The sequence below is a fragment of the Papaver somniferum genome, unplaced genomic scaffold, assembly GCF_003573695.1.
Source record: "Papaver somniferum cultivar HN1 unplaced genomic scaffold, ASM357369v1 unplaced-scaffold_10, whole genome shotgun sequence".
Taxonomy (NCBI): domain Eukaryota; kingdom Viridiplantae; phylum Streptophyta; class Magnoliopsida; order Ranunculales; family Papaveraceae; genus Papaver; species Papaver somniferum.
In genome coordinates this window covers 15,315,545-15,339,443 of record NW_020618825.1, presented here as the reverse complement: position 1 = coordinate 15,339,443, position 23,899 = coordinate 15,315,545, and the positions used below count along the sequence as shown (strand labels likewise).

General features: G+C 37.9%; 1 protein-coding gene and 1 long non-coding RNA gene across 5 annotated transcripts; one reads left to right on the top strand and one right to left on the bottom strand.

Moving 5' to 3' along the window:
• Positions 1 to 13,149: 13,149 nt before the first annotated feature.
• Positions 13,150 to 14,942, bottom strand: LOC113326431 (transcription factor MYB34-like). Its single transcript, XM_026574165.1, has 3 exons — positions 14,810 to 14,942; positions 14,552 to 14,681; positions 13,150 to 13,978 (listed from the first exon to the last, which is right to left on the bottom strand). Exons 1-3 carry the CDS (start codon positions 14,940 to 14,942, stop codon positions 13,150 to 13,152), a joined length of 1,092 nt encoding a protein of 363 aa, XP_026429950.1.
• A 4,257-nt stretch (positions 14,943 to 19,199) lies between these two features.
• LOC113326014 lies at positions 19,200 to 23,068 on the top strand. Of its 4 annotated transcripts, none has more exons than XR_003348230.1 (5): positions 19,200 to 19,261; positions 19,398 to 19,631; positions 19,711 to 20,583; positions 20,703 to 20,923; positions 23,009 to 23,068. It is a non-coding gene; the product is annotated as an uncharacterized LOC113326014 (long non-coding RNA). The 4 variants fall into 4 exon arrangements; XR_003348229.1 differs by having other exon boundaries at positions 19,202 to 19,284; XR_003348228.1 differs by lacking the exon at positions 19,200 to 19,261 and adding an exon at positions 19,273 to 19,303.
• The last annotated feature ends 831 nt before the right edge of the window (positions 23,069 to 23,899 follow it).

Below are 23,899 nucleotides of genomic sequence, written 5' to 3'. Positions count from 1 at the left end.
TGTGCATTAAACAACATCTTTGCAATCACAATAGAATTCACCATATGCCAGAGCATATAATGAATAACTTCGCTCTTTTACCTGAGGAAATTGATTCATGGGGAAACTATCAATATTTGTACTCCACAAGACCCTGAGAACTTGATATATTATACTGCTCTGACTATGACAGATTTTGCAGGAAACATCGTTGGAACCAGAGGACATCCAGGATACTCTGAAGCTTAGGGAGCAACAGAAGGAGCGGACTTACCTTTCCAGTGGGAAAAATAAATGTAGCACACAAACATACAGATATATGCTGAGTCAATGGAGATCCTGATGTGTTTTAAGCTACTATATCATGAAGCTTTCAGAGGAAGATTTCATCTAAGTTACCATGAAAGAAGTAATTAATCATCAAGAAGAATGAGGAAATACTGATACTAAAATTAATCCAGTCTCTTTTGTTTTATTAAGACTCAATATCACCCATCACCTTCAAAACATGGATGCTTTTAATTCATCTCTCTTTTGTCAGAACAATGCTGGCAGGATGAGTGGCACATCCACTGCCAAAGCCATTTTAAACCTTATATACCTGTCTTAAGTGCCTGTTTAGGCCTAAGCTTTTTCTATAAAAAAAAGACATAGGCTTGCAGTTGTCGACCTTCTATACGATAACTTAACTGTTGAATGTCGGTCACCATTTATCTTTCCTATTTTTCAATTTTATTTTCAACTCTAATCAAGTTTCATCAAATAGAAAGCTAATTGATTGTTCTTCTCCAAAATTGATTTGAGAAGGAAAGACTTATAGACCTTAGTTATTGTTTTGTACCATCGATTTACTCAAAACAGATCAAATTGGTCATCAGTTTCTTCAAATTAAAAAACACTGAACTTGAATTACTTATCATCGAGGTCTAATCATAAAACACTGAACTTGAATTAGTTTCAAGCTCATTCAATTTGATTGAATTTAATCACTTTTTCTTCCAAAATTGAATTGGTAATTAAAGATTGACAGTCCTTACTTATCATTACTCTCCATCAATTCGACCAAAACATATTCAATTTGTCTTCGATTGCTTCAAATTAAAATGAAATTAAATTAAACTTAGATTGATTAGGAACGGTTATATCTGCTCCAAACTAACAAACTCAAAGTTGAACTAACAACAGTGAGAACCCTTACATATGTCTCTAACTTTACCATCGTAAAATTTAAATCTAATTATAAATTATTTCCGATCGAAAACGTTCGAATTTTCGGTCGTCCCCGCTGCTGCTATAATCATCTAGTGGTTATATCTTTGGATGACCTTCTATGTGACTGAAAAAAATACATTTAAATATATCCGTTACAACAAATATTCAAAAAAATGGATTTTTTTTTATTCTTTTTACTTTTTTTGCAATTTCATGAAATTAAGATACAATTTGAAATAACTAAATTTTTACAAATTCCAACGTACAGTTTGTGAGATGTTATATTTAAGTTTTTGGATGTATTTTTATACACAAGGATATTCGTGCCATCAAATCTCTTATTTGACGACATCATTAATCATCTTTATTTATATGACCCAGGTTTTTAAGGATATTTTCAATAAACATGGCCAAATATTTCTTTTAGTGATATCCACTAGCTACTATATATTGATACTTGTGTAAAATTAACTTGAAAAGTTTATGCAAGTACACTCTCGATATATAAGACTATGATTATCTAAATAAGGCAATAACCAACCTGATTATCCAATTATAAGTCAACAATCAACCATTGTTTTTTTAGCAACAACCAGTTATACCTCATAGTATATGAATTATTTCAAGTTGAAGTTAAGGTTTTTTATTTGATGGGTATATAAAATTCGTGTTTTCTTTGTTTTGATGGTGGTTTTTAGCTTAGGGTTAAAATCGTAAAAACGTACGACTGACATAACGTCACTATAACCATTAGCACATTTATTGAATCGATCGGCATGCCTACGTAAGAATTACCAAGGTACCTTTTTTTTATGTGTCATGTCCCACGGCAGAACCCTTAACATTGACCGACATCATCTATGCCAAACCCTAATTATCATGCTATCGCGCTAAGGCATGCCAACCATGCCAGCTGCACCACTTTGCCAATGGAAAACCATGCCAGCCGCACCACTGTGCCAATGGCAAACTGGTGGGCCCGGAGAAGCGTGAAAAATTGAAGTGAAATGAAACGGGCCTACAGTAATACCGCAAGTGCACGGTCGTCGGTTGTAGCTCGTGCAAGTACGGGTCGATCCACAGAGACTGGGTGTGTTTTGTAGTTTCTAACTATTTTGGGTTTCTAAATTGCTAATGGGCTTTGAGCACCAAAGGGTCTTGAATATCAATGGGCTTTGAATAACTTTGAAGCTTTTGCTTTCACAATAAGAGCAAGGTGGGCTTTGATTAACTGTGAAGCAGTTTGGGCTTTTGGTCTTTTGAATTGCACTGGGCCTTGGGCTAACAGTGACTGTGAATTCGGCTCAATGTCTTTTGATGTGAACTGGGCTTGGTAACAGTGAACTTGGCCTTAGCTTTTTGGAGTGAACTGAGCCTTGGGCTCAGTTGGCTGGGCCTTTAGATTAGCTAGGCTTTAGGTCTTAACCTGAACTGTGGTCTGGGCCTTGGAGAGGAAGCAGCAGCAGAAGCAGTGCACAGCAGCAGCAAAAGCAGTGCACAGCAGCAGCACAACAACAGCAAGTAGTAGCAGCAGCAGAACAAGGCAGCGAATGCAGTAACAAGAACAGGAGAAACACAAGAGAAGAAAGAGCAAATAGTGGCAGTGAAACTGCGATATTTACAAAGCAATGAAGATGGTAGTGAAATAATGAGGCAATGGATGATAAAACAATAAACACAAGGTAACAGTGAAGTAAATGTGACAGTACAATGAAACTACAAGCAGAGAACAATGGAACCAAGGCCTAAGCCAAGGGCAGTGGAGATGGTGAAGGTGAAATGGTGAAGGTGAGCCTAGGCATACTACTAGAGTGGGAAGAGAACCAGCTTGCTCACAGTCACTAGTGAGCACTAGTTTCTCCCCACTGCTCAATCAACACAATGCTCTAAGGCTTCTAGCCTAGCATTGACACACAACAGTAAACTAATCCTAACATTTGAGAAGCTAACAGTTGACAAAACAAGAGAGCCTAGGCATACAACTAGAGTGGGAAGAGAACCAGTTTGCTCACAGTCACTAGTGAGCACTAGTTTCTCCCCACTGCTCAATCAATCCAATGCTTCAAAGGCTTTAGCCTAACATTCACACAAAACAGTACAGAACATTACATCAAATGGAGAAACTGAACAATACACAGAACATGGAAAAACATGGATAGCAAAACATGGATAGCAAAACATGAATTGAAACAAGATAAACTAAAACTGAATTTGGAATTAAAATTGAAAATTAAAATTAAATCTACAAATACAAAACAGGGAAGAAAAATCTACCCAAGAGGAACTGGCTAGTCCAGCCCTCATGGGGATACACTGGCTAGTCCAGAGATATCCCTTACAACACACCCACAACCCTCAATTTATAGTACACAACACTCAATTAGGGTTCTACAAGTTTCCCCCAAATCAGTCAAAATTAGGGTTAGATATTTTACCTAATTTGATGTGATAACTCCCAATTCTTCTCGACCCATGCTTCCATTTGTACTCCTCTACCTCTCCATAGCCTTGCTGTTGTTATTTGAAGACATGCAATCACTTTCATTAAAATCACTCGACCTCAGTGGCGTGTGGAATTGATGAAGAAGATTGAAAATCATCATACGAGTTAGGTGGTGAGAGTGGGATGTGGTGGTTAGATAATTTGGTGGCGGTTAGTGTAGGTGGTGGCGATGGCAGTGGAAGTAGCAGGTGGAGGTGATGGTGGCGGAATGGGTGTTTCTGCAGAGGAATGGGGGAGAAGAAGTCGATGGGAATGATGGAGGGTATGTTTGGTTAAGGTATAGGCATTAGGTACTAGAGTGTTGGTCGGGTGTAGCGGATTTCGATGTTGGCGAATCTGAGTCACTAGATGCGAAGCTGTAGGTGAATCGGATGGCTACCCCTGAAGAGGCTGGTAGCGACCGTCGGATGTCTTGATACAACGAAGTTAACGGCGAAGATCGAGGTTAGGTGTTGTAGTGTTAAGCGGAAGTATCGAGATTTGATGCGCAGGCAAAGAAGCGACCGTAGGATCTAAATGTGATCTAATCTGAAGGCTTGGAATTTAGGTACTATGGTGTTTTGCAGGGACTTCAGATTTTGATGAACGATGAAGAAGCGACCATTGGATGATGAGATGGATCCGATCTAACGGCTGAGAATGGAGGCGGGTATGGATATAGAAAATGGGTTTGGGTAAGGGTTTTGGGCCTTGGGTATGCCAAGCCCATATCTTCTTTAAGAACAATTCTTCCTTCTTGAGCCCATTCCTAGCTCTTTGGACTTGTGCGCACCATTCTTCGCGGCTTCCTTGCGTAATTCCTCCCGGCTTTTCACTACTTTTCTGCTCTATTCCGCTCCGCAAGTCATCCGACTTTATTTATTACCTAAAAATGCAAAATTAATTAATAAAAATATTTATTCTTGAAAACAATGAAAATGCAGAATATGGGATAAAATGTAGAATTAATGCACAAAAGATGAGTTAAATGCCAACAAAAAGGGATAAATATATACAATATTTGGCACTCATCAAATACCCCCAAACCTGAATTTTACTTGTCCTCAAGTAAAACAAAACGAAGGAAATCCTACCTATACCACTGTCGCTGGTCTCTCGAATGCATTTAGCGTATGCACTAAGCCTTTTAAACCACTAAGTGTCCCTAGTGGACGAGTTAAGTCTCGTGAAGGTTTGCTTAGAACGTACCTACAAAGTTCTAGGTCAAAATATAAGCTCAGATTCCATCAAATGTGACATGTGCAAGTCAGTTAAGCTCACAGCAAAATGGAGATGTCAATCTAGCTATCGAAGGCACAATCCTAGCACTGATAACAAATAAAGACATGTGATAAGAGTGTAAAGTGTATCTACACATGTGTAAAGAAAGATCTGAAGTTATGACTACTAATCACCAAGAGATAGTTTCTCAGGCTAAGAACCGAGGTCGAAATCTAGCTAGCTGTCCGGACTTTACGAGAATTGTGAATGAGTCGGAGGTATTTCACAATTACTCGCGTTGTACATCAATGGCATACACCCTTTCTTGCTTATTACAATGAAACAACAAAATGACTCTTTACATGACTCTTATTTACATTGACTACTCTTTTTTATTTTTGGAACAAGAGAGAATGGAATTGATAAATACTTGATTTTTTTTTGTATTTTTCTGATATTTTTTTTTTCTGAATATATACATCGTTTTTTTTTTTTTTTTTTTTTTTTTGAATAAGGAAACACTTTTGATACAAATACAAAAGGAAACAAAAGATTACATGACACTTTGCAAGAGGTAGCCCTTTTTGATGCACCCAGTTAAATTCGATGGTTGTCTTTCTTAATGTAACCTCCACCTTCTATCCCAACCAACCAAAGAACAAGCTAGTCAAGTTTCGTTCAGTATTCTAAAGTGATTGGCAATCGTAACTTCCTATCAAACACCTTGAAGATCGAGGCCATACATGTATTGGTAGATCGTGCGTGTGCAAATTTCTTATCACTATGTGAATTGTGCTAGAATCAGGGTGCCTAAATATCTAGACTAAGACTCCTAATAAAAATACATATTTGCACAAGAGTCAACATTTCAAGGTAAATGAGCTCCATTTTTTATGCTTTTTTTTTTTTAATTTTTAATTTTGATTTTTCAATTTTTTTTTGGAATTTTTTTCAATTTTTTCAAAAAGATGGAGTTTTGTTTTCAATTATGGCATATTATCGTGGTATCTACTCTATACCCCCAAACCTAAACTAAACATTGTCCTCAATGTTTAAAAATATGGAAAGAATTAGAATGCAACATATGGAAAGGGACATGCTGAGTAGAGTAAAAGGAGAGAGAATATCCGATTTCGGCGAAAGCAGAATTAAAACTCCGTTATCCAAGGCAAAACTCCAACATATTCAGAGTCACAATGGATGAGCACAAAATATATACAAAAGGAATTTTAACTAACACATTATCTACAAGAAAATTTGGTTTTTAATGGGATTGGACTTTTTGGGAAAAATTTGGTTTTGTCGAGAGACATTTGGCTTTGATGGGAAAAAGAAAATTTTTGGTCTTTAGGGAAAGATTTGGAAAACTTTTTGGTTATTTAGGGAAAGATTTTTGGTTTTTGAAATTGGGAGCAAGCCCACTGTTGGTCCTCTAATGGAATGGGAGGAAGGCTGCGGCCCACGAAACACTAAGTTTTAATTTTGAAAGTTTAATTTGGCCCAGTTGGTTAAGGCCCGACGTTTGTTTTAAAACTTTGGTTTCGAGGTCCACTCTTGAGTGGAAACAAGCCCACAATCGGTTACAAGCTCAGCTGGGTTTAAACCCAGAGTCCAAAATACAAGTCCAATGAAAGAATTTAAACAAGCCCACAAATTAAACAAACAAGCCCACAAATAAATTATTACAAACCCAACAGAAAATAAGAGAAGCCCAATAATTGGCTTTAATATTACAAGCCCACAAATAAAAAATTGGAAGCCCACAATTCGGGTTCTCTTAAATGGGTTACCTTTTAAGCACAGCCCAACTGCTCTGATATTGTTGCAAAAACCCAGTTGGGCTTTGGTTCTTTTCCTTGGTGGCGTCCCAGCAGAGGAAAAACAGGTTCAGAACAGCAGGTCCAACAGCAAATGAAGTGAAGCAGATGCAGATGCAAATGCTATGCAGTGAAATGCAAAAATAGCTAATAACACAACAAGAAAAACACAGCACCAATCCCCGGCAACGGCGCCAAAAACTTGGTGGGCCCGGAGAAGCATGAAAAATTGAAGTGAAATGAAACGGGCCTACAGTAATACCGCAAGTGCACGGTCGTCGGTTGTAGCTCGTGCAAGTACGGGTCGATCCACAGAGACTGGGTGTGTTTTGTAGTTTCTAACTATTTTGGGTTTCTAAATTGCTAATGGGCTTTGAGCACCAAAGGGTCTTGAATATCAATGGGCTTTGAATAACTTTGAAGCTTTTGCTTTCACAATAAGAGCAAGGTGGGCTTTGATTAACTGTGAAGCAGTTTGGGCTTTTGGTCTTTTGAATTGCACTGGGCCTTGGGCTAACAGTGACTGTGAATTGGGCTCAATGTCTTTTGATGTGAACTGGGCTTGGTAACAGTGAACCGGGCCTTAGCTTTTTGGAGTGAACTGAGCCTTGGGCTCAGTTGGCTGGGCCTTTAGATTAGCTAGGCTTTAGGTCTTAACCTGAACTGTGGTCTGGGCCTTGGAGAGGAAGCAGCAGCAGCAGTGGTGGCTTCAGCAGCAGAAGCAGTGCACAGCAACAACAAAAGCAGTGTACAGCAGCAGCACAACAACAGCAAGTAGTAGCAGCAGCAGAACAAGGCAGCGAATGCAGTAACAAGAACAGGAGAAACACAAGAGAAGAAAGAGCAAATAGTGGCAGTGAAACTGTGATATTTACAAAGCAATGAAGATGGTAGTGAAATAATGAGGCAATGGATGATAAAACAATAAACACAAGGTAACAGTGAAGTAAATGTGACAGTACAATGAAACTACAAGCAGAGAACAATGGAACCAAGGCCTAAGCCAAGGGCAGTGGAGATGGTGAAGGTGAAATGGTGAAGGTGAGCCTAGGCATACTACTAGAGTGGGAAGAGAACCAGCTTGCTCACAGTCACTAGTGAGCACTAGTTTCTCCCCACTGCTCAATCAACACAATGCTTCAAAGGCTTTAGCCTAACATTCACAGAAAACAGTACAAAACATTACATCAAATGGAGAAACTGAACAATACACAGAACATGGAAAAACATGGATAGCAAAACATGGATAGCAAAACATGAATTGAAACAAGATAAACTAAAACTGAATTTGGAATTAAAATTGAAAATTAAAATTAAATCTACAAATACAAAACAGGGAAGAAAAATCTACCCAAGAGGAACTGGCTAGTCCAGCCCTCATGGGGATACACTGGCTAGTCCAGAGATATCCCTTACAACAAACCCACAACCCTCAATTTATAGTCCACAACACTCAATTAGGGTTCTACAAGTTTCCCCCAAATCAGTCAAAATTAGGGTTAGATATTTTACCTAATTTGATGTGATAACTCCCAATTCTTCTCGACCCATGCTTCCATTTGTACTCCTCTACCTCTCCATAGCCTTGCTGTCGTTATTTGAAGACATGCAATCACTTTCATCAAAATCACTCGACCTCAGTGGCGTGTGGAATTGATGAAGAAGATTGAAAATCATCATACGAGTTAGGTGGTGAGAGTGGGCTGTGGTGGTTAGATAATTTGGTGGCGGTTAGTGTAGGTGGTGGCGATGGCAGTGGAAGTAGCAGGTGGAGGTGATGGTGGCGGAATGGGTGTTTCTGCAGAGGAATGGGGGAGAAGAAGTCGATGGGAATGATGGAGGGTATGTTTGGTTAATGTATATGCATTAGCTACTAGAGTGTTTGGTTATGCCATGCTCCACGGCAGGGCCCTCGGTATTGACTGGCATCATCTCTACACATGCCATCCACGCATTCTAGCCAAACGTGCCAATGTCATGCTATGCCAGCCACATCTCCGCGCCAAGGCATGCCAACCATGCCAGCCACATATCCACGCCAAGGCATGCCAACCATGCCAGCCGCACCACTGTGCTAATGGAAAACCATTCTAGCCACATCTTCACGCCAAGGCATGCCAACCATGCCAGCCGCACCACTGTGCCAATGGCAAACCATGCCAGCCAAATCTCCGCGCCAAGGCATGCCAACCATGATAGCCGCACCATGCTCCAATGGCATGCCAAACCCTTGGCCCCACCATGCCAAGACAACCGCACCTTGCCTTGGCCCCAACCATGCTAGCCTCACCATGCGCCAGTGGAATGCCAAACCCTTGGCCCCACCATGCCAAGCCAACCACGCCTTACCTTGGCCCCAACCATGATCGACGCACCATGCGCCAATGGCATACCAAACCCTTGGCCCCTCCATGCCAAGACAACCGCACACACCAAACCGCGCCAAGGCATGCCATGCCACAAGTGCCAAAATGGCATGCCAACCACCTTGTCTCACCATACCATGCCGGCCTTCCCTATGCGGCTACAAAAACGAAGGCCTGCAACAATCAACGACCACTTTTTCGTCTAAGATGCAGATCTTAGCCGTCCAAGGTTACCAGCTAGCGCATGACAACCTTTGGCCCTAGTTTGGTCGCGCCTAAACAAAGCCAAAACCCTAACTTTTGGCCGCGCCTAAACTGGGCCACATTAAAGCCATACTGATCATACTTTCATGCCACTGGATACCAAACAAAAGGTTGCAATAATCAACGGATACCTTCCTCTTAAGATGCAAAATCTCGACCGTTGAAGGTCACCACCGAGCCGGCAAGTCCCCCAAGCTCAACTTTCCAGACAACAACAACATGTTACATGTTTTCCACGAAAACACTCGAGACATCAACACATGTCACAAACTGGGGGATGCTCATTGGGTATTGGTTTGGCGGTTTACAGCGTGCGGCGTACACTACGCTCGTTATAAGAATGTGTCATAAGGATGAGGCGGTTAGTAAATACAGGGAGTAATGGTGAAACGATTTCTTTTATGGAACATCAATTCCAAGCGTTGCCGGTTACCACCTCCTCCCATTTACTCACCTGTTTTCCGTTTCTTAATGAGACCAGAGTACGTTTCACTTCGACTTGTATAAATAGGCATTACCTATTTCCAACGAACAAAAAGTTCTAGTCAGGAGCATACAACACTCAGAAAACGTTTGCTAGCTTTCCCATCTGTTAGCTTCCCACTTTCTGATACAAGTCACAAAACAACTACTCTTCCAGAATCAACTATTCTAGTCTCAACACTTTCTTCACTTCCCTCCCCAAAACCAAACCTTCTCCTCCTCTTTGTGACCGAAGCAAGTCTGGAACGACCATTTCTCGGTTTAGGCCGGATTTGTACAGATTGATCTCTCGAATCTAAAGTACTCCCTTGCAGTATATTGTTTAGGATTTAGACTCGTTTCAAACCCACACGCCCGAAATTACCGAAATCAGAAGAAACCGTTTTCACCCTCAAACACTTTGTTAGGCATGTATTACACGTGTTTCTACCTCCATAACACTGTTATGCCTTCCTAAACTTCAACTAGAAATAATTCATGTATTCAGAGGTATGGTTGTTGCTTTATTTGGACAAAAATATAATTTGGGCCCATAACTTACATATGGTCTTGCCAAGTATAATCAAACTTGTGTCTTTATTGTGAATTTTGCGTTTTCGAGAAACTCGTAATTCAGATTATTTATATAAAAACCCATAATATAATATTATTAACATATAATAAAATATTATAATAAAGTGAGGACTGTAAAATCATTAATCATGGGCCTATAGAAAAGAGCAAAATCATAATTTTATTTTAAATTATCATTATGGTAGTTATAGGCTTTTATATAAACCATCTCAATGATGAGTTGTTATATATACACCATCTCAAGGTTTTTCTCTACAAGTTTTTAGAAGAGAAAAACGTATCAATGTTGTTATCTTCTGGTTCTCCAGAAATTTTGACGATTTTAAATGTTGGGAATTACCACCGTTCATTTTTGACGCATCTCTCACCTTACAAGAGGATGATATAAAAGGGTTTTGATCACAATTTATAATGGTTGAGGTTTTCTTTTTTCTTTTTGTTTTTTATTTTAACAAGGAACCTTTTTATTAATAAATTCGAGGTTACAATTAGTTTAAGATCGAAAATAGGAGAATGCAAAGTAACAAAAACATACCGTAGAAGTACAATACCGAGAAATCCATCACGAGAAAGAGAAGGATTACTGAAGTAAGACAAGTACATGTATGAATATGATCCGATTAAATCGGAGGAAGAATGGTTTTTCTCGGAAGTAAATCCCAACCATTTAGTTTATTTTTTTTCTTTAGAAAGATATACTCTCAAAATAGGAGTGATTTGCTCGAATCTCTTGTAAATAGTGACGAAGCTTCTGTCGTCAAAGAAATCACCGATGAAGATGAAGCTTTCGTCGTTGGACAGCATCACTATTGATCTTAAAACCCAACCCAATAACCAAGAACCGTCATTAAAGCGAAGATAAACCTCAAAAGAGTAGATAAAACTACCATAACGATGTAGATAAATAGAAAACACAATAAAAATTAAGCTAAAATTATTAACTAACCTAGAAAACAAGAAATAATGAAGAAATCTGCTCAGATCCTGTCCAAAATGAACCAGATTTGAGCAGAGAAGGATTGTTCTTGATGATTTTGTTGAAGAAGGAGCGTGAGAGAGAAGGAGAAGAAGTCCGTGGAGTGCTCTCTTGAAGTGCTGATTTTACGATTTATTTGGGGTACAGTACTACAACTGTGTGTGTGATCCTTTTTTGTTTTGTTTTGAGGCGTGTGATCGGGTATTAAATTGTGTGATCGAGGTTATTGTACAGACTGCGGACTGGTAGTTGTAACGCTAAGTCAACCAATGACATGGGACTGGAGGCAAGGTGTTGCTGCTGCATGCATGCATCTTTAGTTTTACAAACTGAGATAGCACTAGACTAAGCAATTAAAAAGAAAAACGACTAAGCAATTAAAAAGAAAATCAAAGGAGAACACTATGGGCACTGATGAGGTTTAAACAATCCATGGCCACATGGTGAAGCACAGGATATAGACGAAATCAAGAATTTTGGTCAATTCTGTAAGGAAGCTACTCAAGCTAAGGTCGAGAACAGAAAGCTATGGAGCTTGGCTGGGCCTGCCATTTTTACGTATACGTCGCTCAATACTCACTTAGAGGACTGACACAAGTCTTTCCCGGACAACTCGATGTTGTTTCTATTGAGAACATGATATCCATTTATCTATGACTAAAATTTGGATGTTGCAGTTAAGGATGTGAGTGGATTAGAAACCTTAAGTTAAAATGTTATAATATTAATAGATGCTCACTCTACTACTCTAGTACTCAACTAGAGAAGTTAATGTAGAGACGAGAGCCAGCAGTAAGGGCCCAAATCAAAACCAAAGTTCTTGCTGCAAAACAAAGACCTGATTATGTTTTGAACAAGTATTTTTCCTTGAAATTTTCTTGTTTCGCCATTCCACAACAACCAAATCGCGGGTGATGGTATGAATTCCCAAACTACCTTCCTTTTGCTGACAAACCAAAAGATGTCCAGCACCAGGCTATATCAACCATATATTGTTTTACTCTTGTGTGATAACATAGACGAAAAAGATCCAAACATACAAGTAGTTTAACTTTCTACCCTGAGAATAGATGCCTTACTAGTGGAATCTGTTCTTAGTTGAGGCAGACGCCTAAACGGTAGTGCTAACGATATGCATCATTCCTGCTGATCGACCAAAAAACTGAAAAAGAAAAAAGGTATCTCAATTAGTTCAACAACGGTAAATATTCCAATTTTGTACATGAATTTGGCTCGTGATATTATCTAAAGGTTATTTTTCGTGAATACGTGTCAAAAAATCTTGACAACCCAATTTTAAGCTAATAATACGACCCCTTCGTTAATGATATCTCGTGTGACGCCTCTTCAACTACGTGCAGCCATCACATTCACGAAGTTGTCTCATATAAAAAACAGAATCGTCAATCATGTATAAGACCCTGTAGATTGAAAAAAATCTTCCACAAAATCATTTTTGATGTTACTTGTCCGGAAGGACGATATGATTCAAGGGTGAAGACAAACTGATACGACTATAGCTACAAGATCACATTTCAATTCTTCTTTGTTTGGCTATAAATAAATAAATAAACCAGGACAAATCTTCAACTGTGTTTCCGTGAGACCCAAGTACGTCTGCATTAAACATGAAAGTAACATTTTCTCTCAAAAAATATGATAATCAATTTTGCTCCAATTAGTAATTAATCCATGCACGGTGATTAATTACTACATGGAAGCTAGGTTTAGCTAATTGCTTAAAAAATTAATACATGTTGCGTATATTACACTTAATTACATTTGTAAGTACTGCTCTTGTTCTTCCCCTAACATAGGCCACAAATTTTCATCAAGATACCTGTCCCAGAAGTTGTTGGTCTCACCAGCACTACCGCCTTCTTCTAACCACCCTTTACCGTCATCGGGACTACAGTTGTGAGCATGTTGATCATCGTTACTGCCATCATTTTTATCCTTTGTTGTCATCCCTTCCTCGACACCTTTTGTTGTATTGCTTTCAAATTTTGAGGCATTATTATTACAAGTAACTCGTTTCTTCTTCTTTTTCAGCTTCTTCTTGTTCGGCATTGGATCTTCTTCTTCCGTTTCACTGAACAATATATTTTTCACCCAGTGAGTACTATTATCATGAATTTGTTGACCATTTGAGACCTGATCGTCGACTAATAATGGCAAACATTTTGTAATATGTTTGTTGATGACTTGTGAATAACTAGGAAATCTAGTTGTTGTGGTAGTAGTGTGGTTATTATTCATCCCTGTTGGTGTTGGTAATTTATTCGCATTCCACAGGGCTTTCTTGAAGGTTCGAACTTGAGGTTTTAAAACTCGAGTCACCATGTTCTTATCAACAATATGATCTGTAGTATTAATATTTGAACACGATCGCCGACGTTTTAGAACCTGCTGGTTACCATGGTCCTGGCCGTCATCACGACGACTGTTACTATCATGACCTGATTTATTTGTCGTGACAACTTGTTTTCCCTTCTCTATATTGTATTTAGATTTAGATAAACAAGTTTTTTTCAAGTGAGTGTTGTAGTAATTCTTGATATCATTTGCTGTTCTTCCGAGAAGCCTACCAGCAATTAGTGACCATCTGCAAAATTCCAGAATTATATATCCGAATTAGCTATCTGTTGCATATAAATCAGCATATTATTGTTTCATAGAAAATAATATTTTTGGGTATTAATACTCCCCATGTCTCATATAAACTGGGTCTTTTAATTTTCAAGTGCTGCAGACAGTTAACTTTTACATGATTATGATTTGTATACCTATGCAGTACTGGGCACTACCAAGAGTACTGGAAGAAACAAGTAAAATATCCTGAAAGATATCTATTTTGTCTTATGCTTCAATTATTTTCCTAGGCGCTATTAATAATTTTGTCTTATGCTCACCTCTTTAATGCTGTATGGGACTCAACTATTGACCTTATACAAGTGATGGGTGACAGATACGTAGGGAAGTCTATTCGTGTATTAATAATTTCTTGAAAGGCCAGAAGTTTCGAAGGAATGAGTAAGTTAGCAATTTCGGGTGCTAATTACAAGAAATGAACTTGCCTGTTGACAAGAAACTAGCTAGTTCGAAAGAAACATCTAGATATAATGGCTAAAAGGAGCTGCCACATGTAGCTAATTAGCTTAACAACTAATGTACTTGCCTGTTGCCAAGAAGCTTATGCATCCTGATGATGAGATCCACTTCATCTGGTTGAAACTCTCCTCTTTTTATGTTTGGTTGTAGATAGTTCAACCACCTCAATCTACAGCTTTTTCGACAGCGATTCAGTCCTGTAAGAATTTAGCAAAACTAATTAAAATATATATATTTGAAAAATTAACCTTAATTACTACTGTTAATATTCATTTTAATCCGTTAAGACGACGCAATAAGCTCCATATGTAAGTAATCAATTAACCTACTCTAAGAGGAACTTGACGCCATTTTCCTTCACCGTACTTTATGATACATTTCCTAAGAAGTAGATCTTCTTCTTCGGCCCAGGCTCCTTTTCTCAAACCTTTTACCGAGGATACAATTGAAGACTCCATAGTTGAAAAATGATGCAACAAATGTAAATTTGGTATTATTATGATCATTATGGTATATGGTCTCTTATAACTTGATGTATTTATAGCATCTAGGTAGCAAGAAGTACGTATAGTAGATTCAACCGAAAAAACAAACATGTGACCAAGTAGAGTTCAATGAAGTGTCGAGTAGTTCACGGCTAATTTGGATACTACGTACGCAGCTACCAACGTGCAAATCTTGTAACCACATGCACGAAAACGATCATCTATCCTTTTTTGCAAGAACTTGTTTGTTGTTTCCATTGACACGCACATACATAGTTTACCATATAACATAATACATAATTTACCATATATAACATATAAGACATTGTTTGGTCACTGGATTATGGCTCCTAGATTTTTTCACGGCATTCCCTATAGGATATTCCTCCATTAATTAAGTAAAAAACTTGTTTCCTATTTAGAGCATTTCAAAGGTTCTATTTTTACTACCAAAAGAAAAATAGCTAGGTTCTATTTTTAAGCATACATTTTGCTCTCCAATCTCCATAATTCTACATGGCATGAAAATCAATTCTTCATTTTTTCTTCATTTTGTAAACACAAATCACCTTGATATTTTTGAGGAGCAGGAAGAGATGGCTATGTAGATAAAGTTAGGCTCTTGCTGAACCTTACATCCCCATTACGAATGCGAACACAATAGTTTAGAAAAAGTACCTATCTAAATAATTTAGAACGAGTGACTGTAATGCAGTGTGATGCAGATTGAAGTTGAATTAACTGACTGCTTGTGGGCCATATGTTTATTCATGTTTTTCCATCAAAAGGCAATTCATTGATGATCAGAAGACAAATTAATCAATCCCGATCGATATCGATCGATCATATCAATCCATCAACAACTCAGCTAACTCAGCTAAGTAGGGCTGAGTAGGGCATCTATCATATCAATCCCGATCGATATCGATCGATCTACTTTTGATTTACCCAACACTTTCAAACAAATCTGATTATTTATGAGGCTGGCAGATTGCATTGTTTCAGCAATGAAATATTACCTGGGGTGCTAGGAATTACCAAGGCTAAATAACATTCCAATAGTCAATGATGAAGGTAAAAAGGAAGATGTTTGATATCATATACAAGATATTTACATTATGTAAGAGCTGAAAATACATAATTTATCCCACTGACGGAGCTATGAGGGGGTTAATTGGGGCTTTAGCCCGCCCCCTCACTGGTCGAGATTTTTTTTTAGCATATATGTTTGGTCAGAAATCTTATTTGTAGCCCACTGCAAAATGAAAACCACTCTCAGTTGCTTACCGCCATCACTTATTAGAAGTTCGTGGCGATTGATGTTCAGATCAGAACAAAATGTATTATGATCTGTAGTTTTTACTTTAATTTGTCAATTTAGGTTTTCTTTTAGAGTGCTTCAAAAATTGGGGCTTTTGCTTTTTTTTTTTTTTTTTTTTTTTTTTGTGTGCTTTGTGGGTTCCAATACTGTATCTGGCAGATTAGATTATCTAGGGTTTCATGAATGTAGCAAGATTATCTAGGGTTTAATGTTTTTTTGTTAGAAATCCATGGTGTGTATGTGTATCTAAGAGATCAAGTTTTGACCTGTTTTGTGTATCGTCATTTCATTTTTATGATCGATAAAATAGACTACTTGTGTAACTGGTAACCACCATGATAGTGGCAGAAGAGAACAAACTCCAAAGGCAGTGACTAAATGCAACCCATGTTTGGCTTTAATGCAACCATGACTAAATACAACCTACAAAAAGAATGTAAATTGTTAAATACAACCTAATCAGTTTTTAACAATTTTGTTAAATACAACCTTAATGTTGACCGATCAGACCCAACCTTAAATTTAAACTCTCTTTTCTTATTCGAGAGAGAAGAGAACGAGCGAGAAGGCGAGACCGGGGAAGACGAAGCATTTCCCTCGTCTACCGGTTAATGTGAAAGAAGTTATCTAAAAGTATAGGGTCGACCAGATTTGGATGCCTTCTTTCATCCGGAGTCAACCATACTTGGATGACTTCTTTTACCCGGAGTCAACTAGACTTGGATGACTACAGTCGGCCAGTCGCGATAATACATTAAGCATCATGATCGATCAAACCTGACCGAGCAGTTCTTCATCTGCATTTCTTACTGCTTAAGTTTTAACCATGAAGAAAAGATAAAAAAAAACTAGCTTACCTCTTCATTGTCTTCACTTGAACAACAAAGATTTTCTTCCGAATCATCTAGGTTTGGCCTAGATTTTTTAAACTTGAATCACTCATTGAACAGATGTTATGACTAGAGTTTACGGTTCATTAGTGAAGAAGAAAAAAGAAAACCTAAAATATAAACATGTCGTAATGGATAAGGCATGAAAATCGGTTAGTTATTTTTGGGTTGTTATTTTGGATTATGAGTTGAGTTTGACTTGACTTTTTTAGGTTGCATTTAGTCACTTTTAAAAGTAAAGTATATCAGAAGTTCAAAACTGGTATCTAGGTTACATTTAACCCAAACGTGGGTTACATTTAGTCACTGCCAATCCAAAAGAGTAGTATCCCTATGTTGGATTCGAAGAAATCTTTTGAGAAATTTGGTGTGCATATGGCAGAGCCTGGTACTCTTTTAATACAAATGGGAGTAGTGAATCTAGCGACTGGATTTAATTATGGAGTGAGTTTCTCAAGTGTCTAATACCCTGTATAGTATGTAATTGTTGAAATAAACATTATATGGAGTATTTTTAATGAGATTGATTGATTGATATCTCATTTCCCGTTACATGATGACATGAATATTCATTTATAAGGATTCAGAGCAAGAGGAAGCGATTTATGCGTGTAACTACGCAAACCACAGTTTAGTGGATATTGGTTTTTCTATGGAAGTTTTTACTGGCCTTTGGGAATTTTTCAAACTCTATTTGGCTTCTGGCATAATGGTGTGGTGTACTCTATATGTCTCACTTTCACTGCCTCTTTTTGTATTAATCATATCAGTATTATGCAGGCGATATGATTGTAGATCAAGAGAAAACGGTACCTCTTAGAACTCCTCTGGTATAAATATCGCGTATAATATTTTTTTTAACATATCTTCCTTTCGCTAGATTTCGTTATTGGCTTAGCCAGGTTATAAAAATGCCGAAGCTGATAGCCTATTCTAGTTTACTGTTTCCGAAAGGAATGAGTGTTTCACTTTATTGCCCATTGAAAGCCTATCTAGTGGTAGTCACTAGTCGCTATAAGTTGAAGACGCTGAAGTGGAGCCTGGAAGTTATATTTGTAATATCAATGTTAGACCAGATCTGGTGACGAACCAAAAATATCGCGTCCATTCAATAGCAGCCACATGACATTCTCTATATAATAATAGAGTTTTTTGAAGCGCTCTCATTCACCGGAGTCTGTGGTTGATACTCGTTTCTGGTTGATTCTCGCTTCTGATTGATTCTGGCCCCATCGAATTTTCCTCACGGTATTTTCTTTTTTGGAAACATAATTGTTTTTTTTTTGGAAAAATATTTTTTGTTGCCAATAAAAATTTATCTCAAAGAATAAAATACTACCAAAAATAAAAAAAAAGTCATGCTTTTCACCCTAAAACTAAATTAATCATGCATCAATCACAAAAGTAATCACCAATCAATCTGATCATACATAAGATTAATAAATTAAAAAAATAAATAAAAATTTCCAATGTCCAATGTCCTATTACAATTCTTCAAATTTCCCTTTTCCTAATTACAACTTCATTTTATCAATTAAAATCAAATTGAATCTAAGGAATAAGTTATTCCCTATGATGAGAATTCTTTTTTAAAAAATGATTAAATTGATCGTGAGTACTAACCTTTAGAACGGACGATGTGTCGCTCTTGCGAAGAACTTTATTGTTGATCCTGTTTGACAATAAAAATTTTACGCAATCCTTAGAAATATTTGAAACAGACAAATGGGAGCAAATACAGATTAGTATACAAAAAATTGAGCAAACAAAAAAACGGGCTCATACAAAAAATCGAGCAAAAATCATTTTCATGTTACTTTTCTTAATTTTTTTTTTTACCATAATTAAAACAATATAGATATAGATATAAAAAAAAAGTTAAATAAGGTGGATTTTTAGTTTTGTTATGTCTTAATATTCCCCAGATTTTATATACTAAAATGTTTCCAACCACTAATTATGATGATATGGAGATAATATAAAAGTCCAAATTTTAAAGATTTTGATGACTTACGTATTTCAGGATTTTGCTCATATGGAAATTGCGTGCTCATGCTATCTATATAAAGTGCTTGAGAAAGGTAGGGATCACGTTGTTTTCGTGGTGAGTTTTTCCTGCTAAGGTTTTTTCTTCTTGCTTTCTAAATTCGTAATTTATTGTTGTTAATAATAAAAAATAATGAATAACGGATCTTTATGATGGTTTTTGGTTTGCAGATGTTGCTGGTTCTGCTTCTCTTTTTCTTTAATGGCGATAACTTTAGTGCCGATAAATCAGCATTCAATGATGTTGTGTAAAGATGAGATGATGAGTTTGATATTTTGTTTTGTAGAATCTGTGTTATGAGTACTTTTAATTTTCCATGGGAACAAAAAGGATTTTGGGAACCCAAATCAAGAACCAATTTAATTGTTGGTGCAGTCGTTTGTTTCTCCTCCTGAACTAATAAGGTAAGGGATTCCTTTTTCATATTAATATTTGTTACCTAAATTTTCTTATGGTTTTTTGTGATTTTAACCTTCCTCTTAGGTATTTTGTAGGAGAAGCGGCCTAGAAACACGTAATGGAGCTTGACAACTTCAAGTATCAACCTATGCGATTAATGATGCATAGCAAAAAAAAAAAAAAAAAAAAAAAAAAAAAAAAAAAAGAAAAAAAAAATAACAAATGGATTCTTAAAAAGAAGCACTCGCTGTACCAAGAGACTTATGAGAAACTCATTCAGGAAATACGGTGAATCCAAAAGAAAAAAAAAAGTAATGGTTTTATTCAACCAACACCACAAGTTCAATTTTAGGAAACAAATTGTATTTATTGTTGTTTGAGAACAAGTTATTATTTGTTACCAAGTTTTGGATCTTTACTGAAAGTAATACGGAAATTTAAAGAATTCTTAAATATTTTTTGTAACAAATTTTTAATTTAACTTCTGTTTTTTATCTACATTATAAGGCTAGAAATATTTTTTATCTCAAAAAATAAATCTAAGAGCTACAAAAGAAAATCTAAAATTCCTAGGTCAATCTAGGAAACACCCCAATGTGTGTAATTATTTGGCGTATGTTTTGTTTTTGGCGCGTGTATATTTATTTTCGGAAATAAATCTCAATTTCTTAAATTAATCTATGAAAAACCCGTATAGAATAGTTTTTATATCGTAAGTATTTAACTATTTATAGAAGTCCTAGATTTTTTCTTTGACACACGAAACTTGTGGCGGTTAGAAGTCTTGATTTGCTGGAATTTCTTCTATGTGTATTACAAACGAGAGTGCAAGCCTTAATTTCGTCTCTAATCGGAGTAACATTGTTTATTGTTTGTTTTCTTTCTTTTTTTCTATTTAATTTGTGTTTAGATATTCTGTCTGTCAAGAGCCATACCGGGTACGTACCAGTTAGAAAGGTATTCTTTTCTCACTTTCTTTACCATTTTTCTCTCTCTCCTGTATGTATGCAGTTCTTACGTAGGTAGGTGTTAAAGAAGAGTTCTGATTAATTTTCTTTTTTCTCTCCTGCATTAAGAGTTCTTAGCCTTTGGGAAGGTAAGTAGGTGTTCAGGAAGCAGTGGAGCATATGACGAGTGATCGACCATAGAGATTATCGTTCGCAAGTTGAACTTGGTATGTTGCCGGGTACGTTTGTTGTATATAGAGTGGTCACCTGCTTTGCTATTCAGGTCTTATACATAATGATCCCCACACGAGCAGAATATAGGGGCATGCAGTATCAAGTGAGCTTATACGGTATGTTGTAGCTGCTCTTGAAATAGCAATAAAAAGTGAACCTTTTTGGTTTAATGTCCTTCATTATCATACGATATGATTTCTGATAAGGTATGTATAGGTATGAATACATACGATATGAGTTCTGATAAGTGATATTAGCTTGGGTAGACATTGTCACCAGTACATTATTTCGAACTATGGACACTCGAATCAAACTAATAATATAAGAAATATACTCCACTCGGTCAAACTTTTAACAACCATGAAGAACTTAATTTCTTATTGGTTGATCGTTTCTCATTGGTTCTCAACAAATTCTTAGAGAAGAAGGAGAGGATGTGTGGTATAATGAAGTAACATTTGCCAATTAATGAAACATTACTACTTCTGCAAGAGAGACTTGACATGACGAGTACCATATATGCTTTGTTTGTATTTATACTCATTGACGTCAACTATTGAATGAAAAGTGTGAACACGTAAATCACGAAGGCATCTACATGTTCACAATCAATGTTCGTACTCTAGATACAGATTCATACTTTGATTCCTTGGCTCAAAATCCTCGGATTTATCACAGCCTCGTCTAATAACATCGCGAGAGGCGTTTACGCAGGGGAAGATAAAGAAAATAAAGTATAAAAGTAAAGACTCATGGAGCATTAAGCGAATATAAAGTACTGAAATGTAAATAAGACTGGGATTTACGTGGTTCAGCACTAAGGCCTACATCCACGGGGTTGTTGTTTCACTATGTACTTGGTGATTACATAGATAGTCGAGTGACTTTGGAGTTTACATAGGTCTATATATTGTAAAGGACAAACTTACACTCACAATCTTTCTCTCTCCCCTTCTCTCCTTAGTTTTTTCGATCCCCTCACTCTTGGTGGGGAGGGGGTATTTATAGGGTTAGAGTGTGGGGCCCATTTCTGAGGGCTGTTGGAACCTTATCTTCTTGTGTCTTGTGTCCATCACGCGGAGGTCTTCGTTCCTTACTTGATCACGTAGAGCCATCCTCGTTTGTTCCACGGGTTGATCGACACGTATGCTGCTCAGGGTGTTTAATGCGGGTAGTTGAGGCGCCTGCTCGTGTCAGACAAGTGTCTTCTGCCCCTGTCACGTCCATGTCAGTTAACCTTCTCTTCACCGTTGATCTTGGATTCTTTTGGGTATGAGGTAAAGTAACTCTTCGGGAGTTATTTGGTGCTCCGCGGTACATCGTGTTTTCGGTACATCTTTTAACTTCTGCCCTTAGATTGGTTCGGGCAAAGATCCGACGTCGTCGGGATAGGCTTCTTGGCTATGGGTGTGTGTCATCGTGTTTTGATGACTTTGTCTGCATGCTCTCCACGTATCTTCCTATATACACGTGTTTGAGGATGAAATATGTACACACAATTTGCCCCTTTTCTTCGGGCTTGAGTGTTTAGTGGGAGCATTGAAGAAAACAGATGTTACATATTCTTCCTCTCTCCTAATAACTTCTCCTAGATACTTGGGCATGTTTCTTATTCGTGCATTAACTGCTCATTTAATGGGCACATTTCCCATTCCTCCATTAACTTCCTTCTCTTTCTTTCGAGTATATTAAGGAGAGAAGGAGAATTAATTTCATGCTCCTTCAAAATTAATTTCATTCTCCTGTCAGTCTTCATTCTTTGTTCTTCAACCATTAAATTCTCTCTGCCTAGCATTAATCACGCTCGTTTCTTCTTTGTTTCTGGTTTGTTGTCTTCTTTCGGGATTGTTTGTGGTGGTAAGGTTTCTTTTCTTGTTTCTGTTGTTTTAAGTGTGTTGATTGTAAATTTTCTGTTGATCGTATCGGAGCCTCCCATTTCTGTGCTGTCGTCCCTTGTTTGTGATGAAGAACATCTTTTGATGCATGTATGCTAGTTTGCCCCTGTTCTTCTCTCAAGTCGAGGCCATTGTATTGATTGGACTTTTAAGTTTAGGGTTTTAGGGTTTTGGGGAATTCAAGCATGTATGCTAGTTTTAGGGTTTCTGTGCTATGTTGAGATGGACTGCTAATTTTGTGGTTTTTTGATCTTTGGTGATGTCCTCGTGTTTGTTCTAACTTGTTTTTGTTGTACCTCTTCGCAGCCATGTCTGACCGTCCGCGGCTTCCTTATCAAACTCCGGCTTCCAGTCTACCGAGATCCCCTCCGCGCAGAGAGTCTGATACATATCCACCTGGGGGAGATCTCTCTAGATGTCTCAAATGGATCCCCGTGGTATAAAGTTTCTTCTTCTGGGACGAAGGCCTCTCCTCCTAGGAAAGGGGATCCCTCGAAAATCCTTCCGGGTCTCGATACGCTGCCGATCGTGCGGTTTCTCGTCCTCGTGATGACTCTAGGTGTACGCAGACACCTCCTCGTGGTGGCGCCTTCGATGTTCCTCCTCTTCGTTCCCGTGCAGCACCCTCTGCCGCCTCCTCCAGTACTTTCTTTCAAAGGGAAGAACTCCAAAGGTGGTGTCCGAGAGCTGAATCGTCTAAGAATCCTCTTTGAAAAGAAGAGCTTCCGAGGCTTTTGTTGGTTCGTCCGATCCCGCGGAAGAGGATGAGCTGCCCCGGTGATACGCAGCGTTTCGGTCAGCAAGAAGAAAGTCACGTTCAAGCACATTGACCTTGAAGTTTTCAAGGAAAAGCATGAGCTTCAAGCCTTCGAGGTTCGTTTCTATGCCCCTGAGGATGATATTACTTACGAGCTCATCTCGAAGTATCAGTTTGATGAGTTTCACCTGTTGACTACGGTTGGAGCCTTCGAGGCGGGTCTTATGCTGCCGTTGTACAAGTCTGGTGATTCCTTTTATTACGATGTGCTGGCTGGTCGTGAAGGCTCTTCCACCAATACTCACAGTCGTTCCGTGTCGCAATTATCGGGGAATTATCTCCGTGCACTGAGGGAATGTTATCTGCGGAGTAAGGGGGAGACGACGATGACATGTTACGTTCCAAATCCCGCTGAGAGGGAATGGTATACTCCTGAAAAC

What these genes read in the sequence shown, in the direction of transcription:
- LOC113326431 (XM_026574165.1), bottom strand. Translation starts at nt 14,942, where the DNA reads ATGGAGTCTTCAATTGTATCCTCGGTAAAAGGTTTGAGAAAAGGAGCC. An exon ending in TCAAGTTCCTCTTAGAGTAG is followed by an intron (nt 14,682 to 14,809) that starts GTTAATTGATTA and finishes AAATTCTTACAG; the next exon opens with GACTGAATCGCTGTCGAAAA. An exon ending in CATAAGCTTCTTGGCAACAG is followed by an intron (nt 13,979 to 14,551) that starts GCAAGTACATTA and finishes GGAATTTTGCAG; the next exon opens with ATGGTCACTAATTGCTGGTA.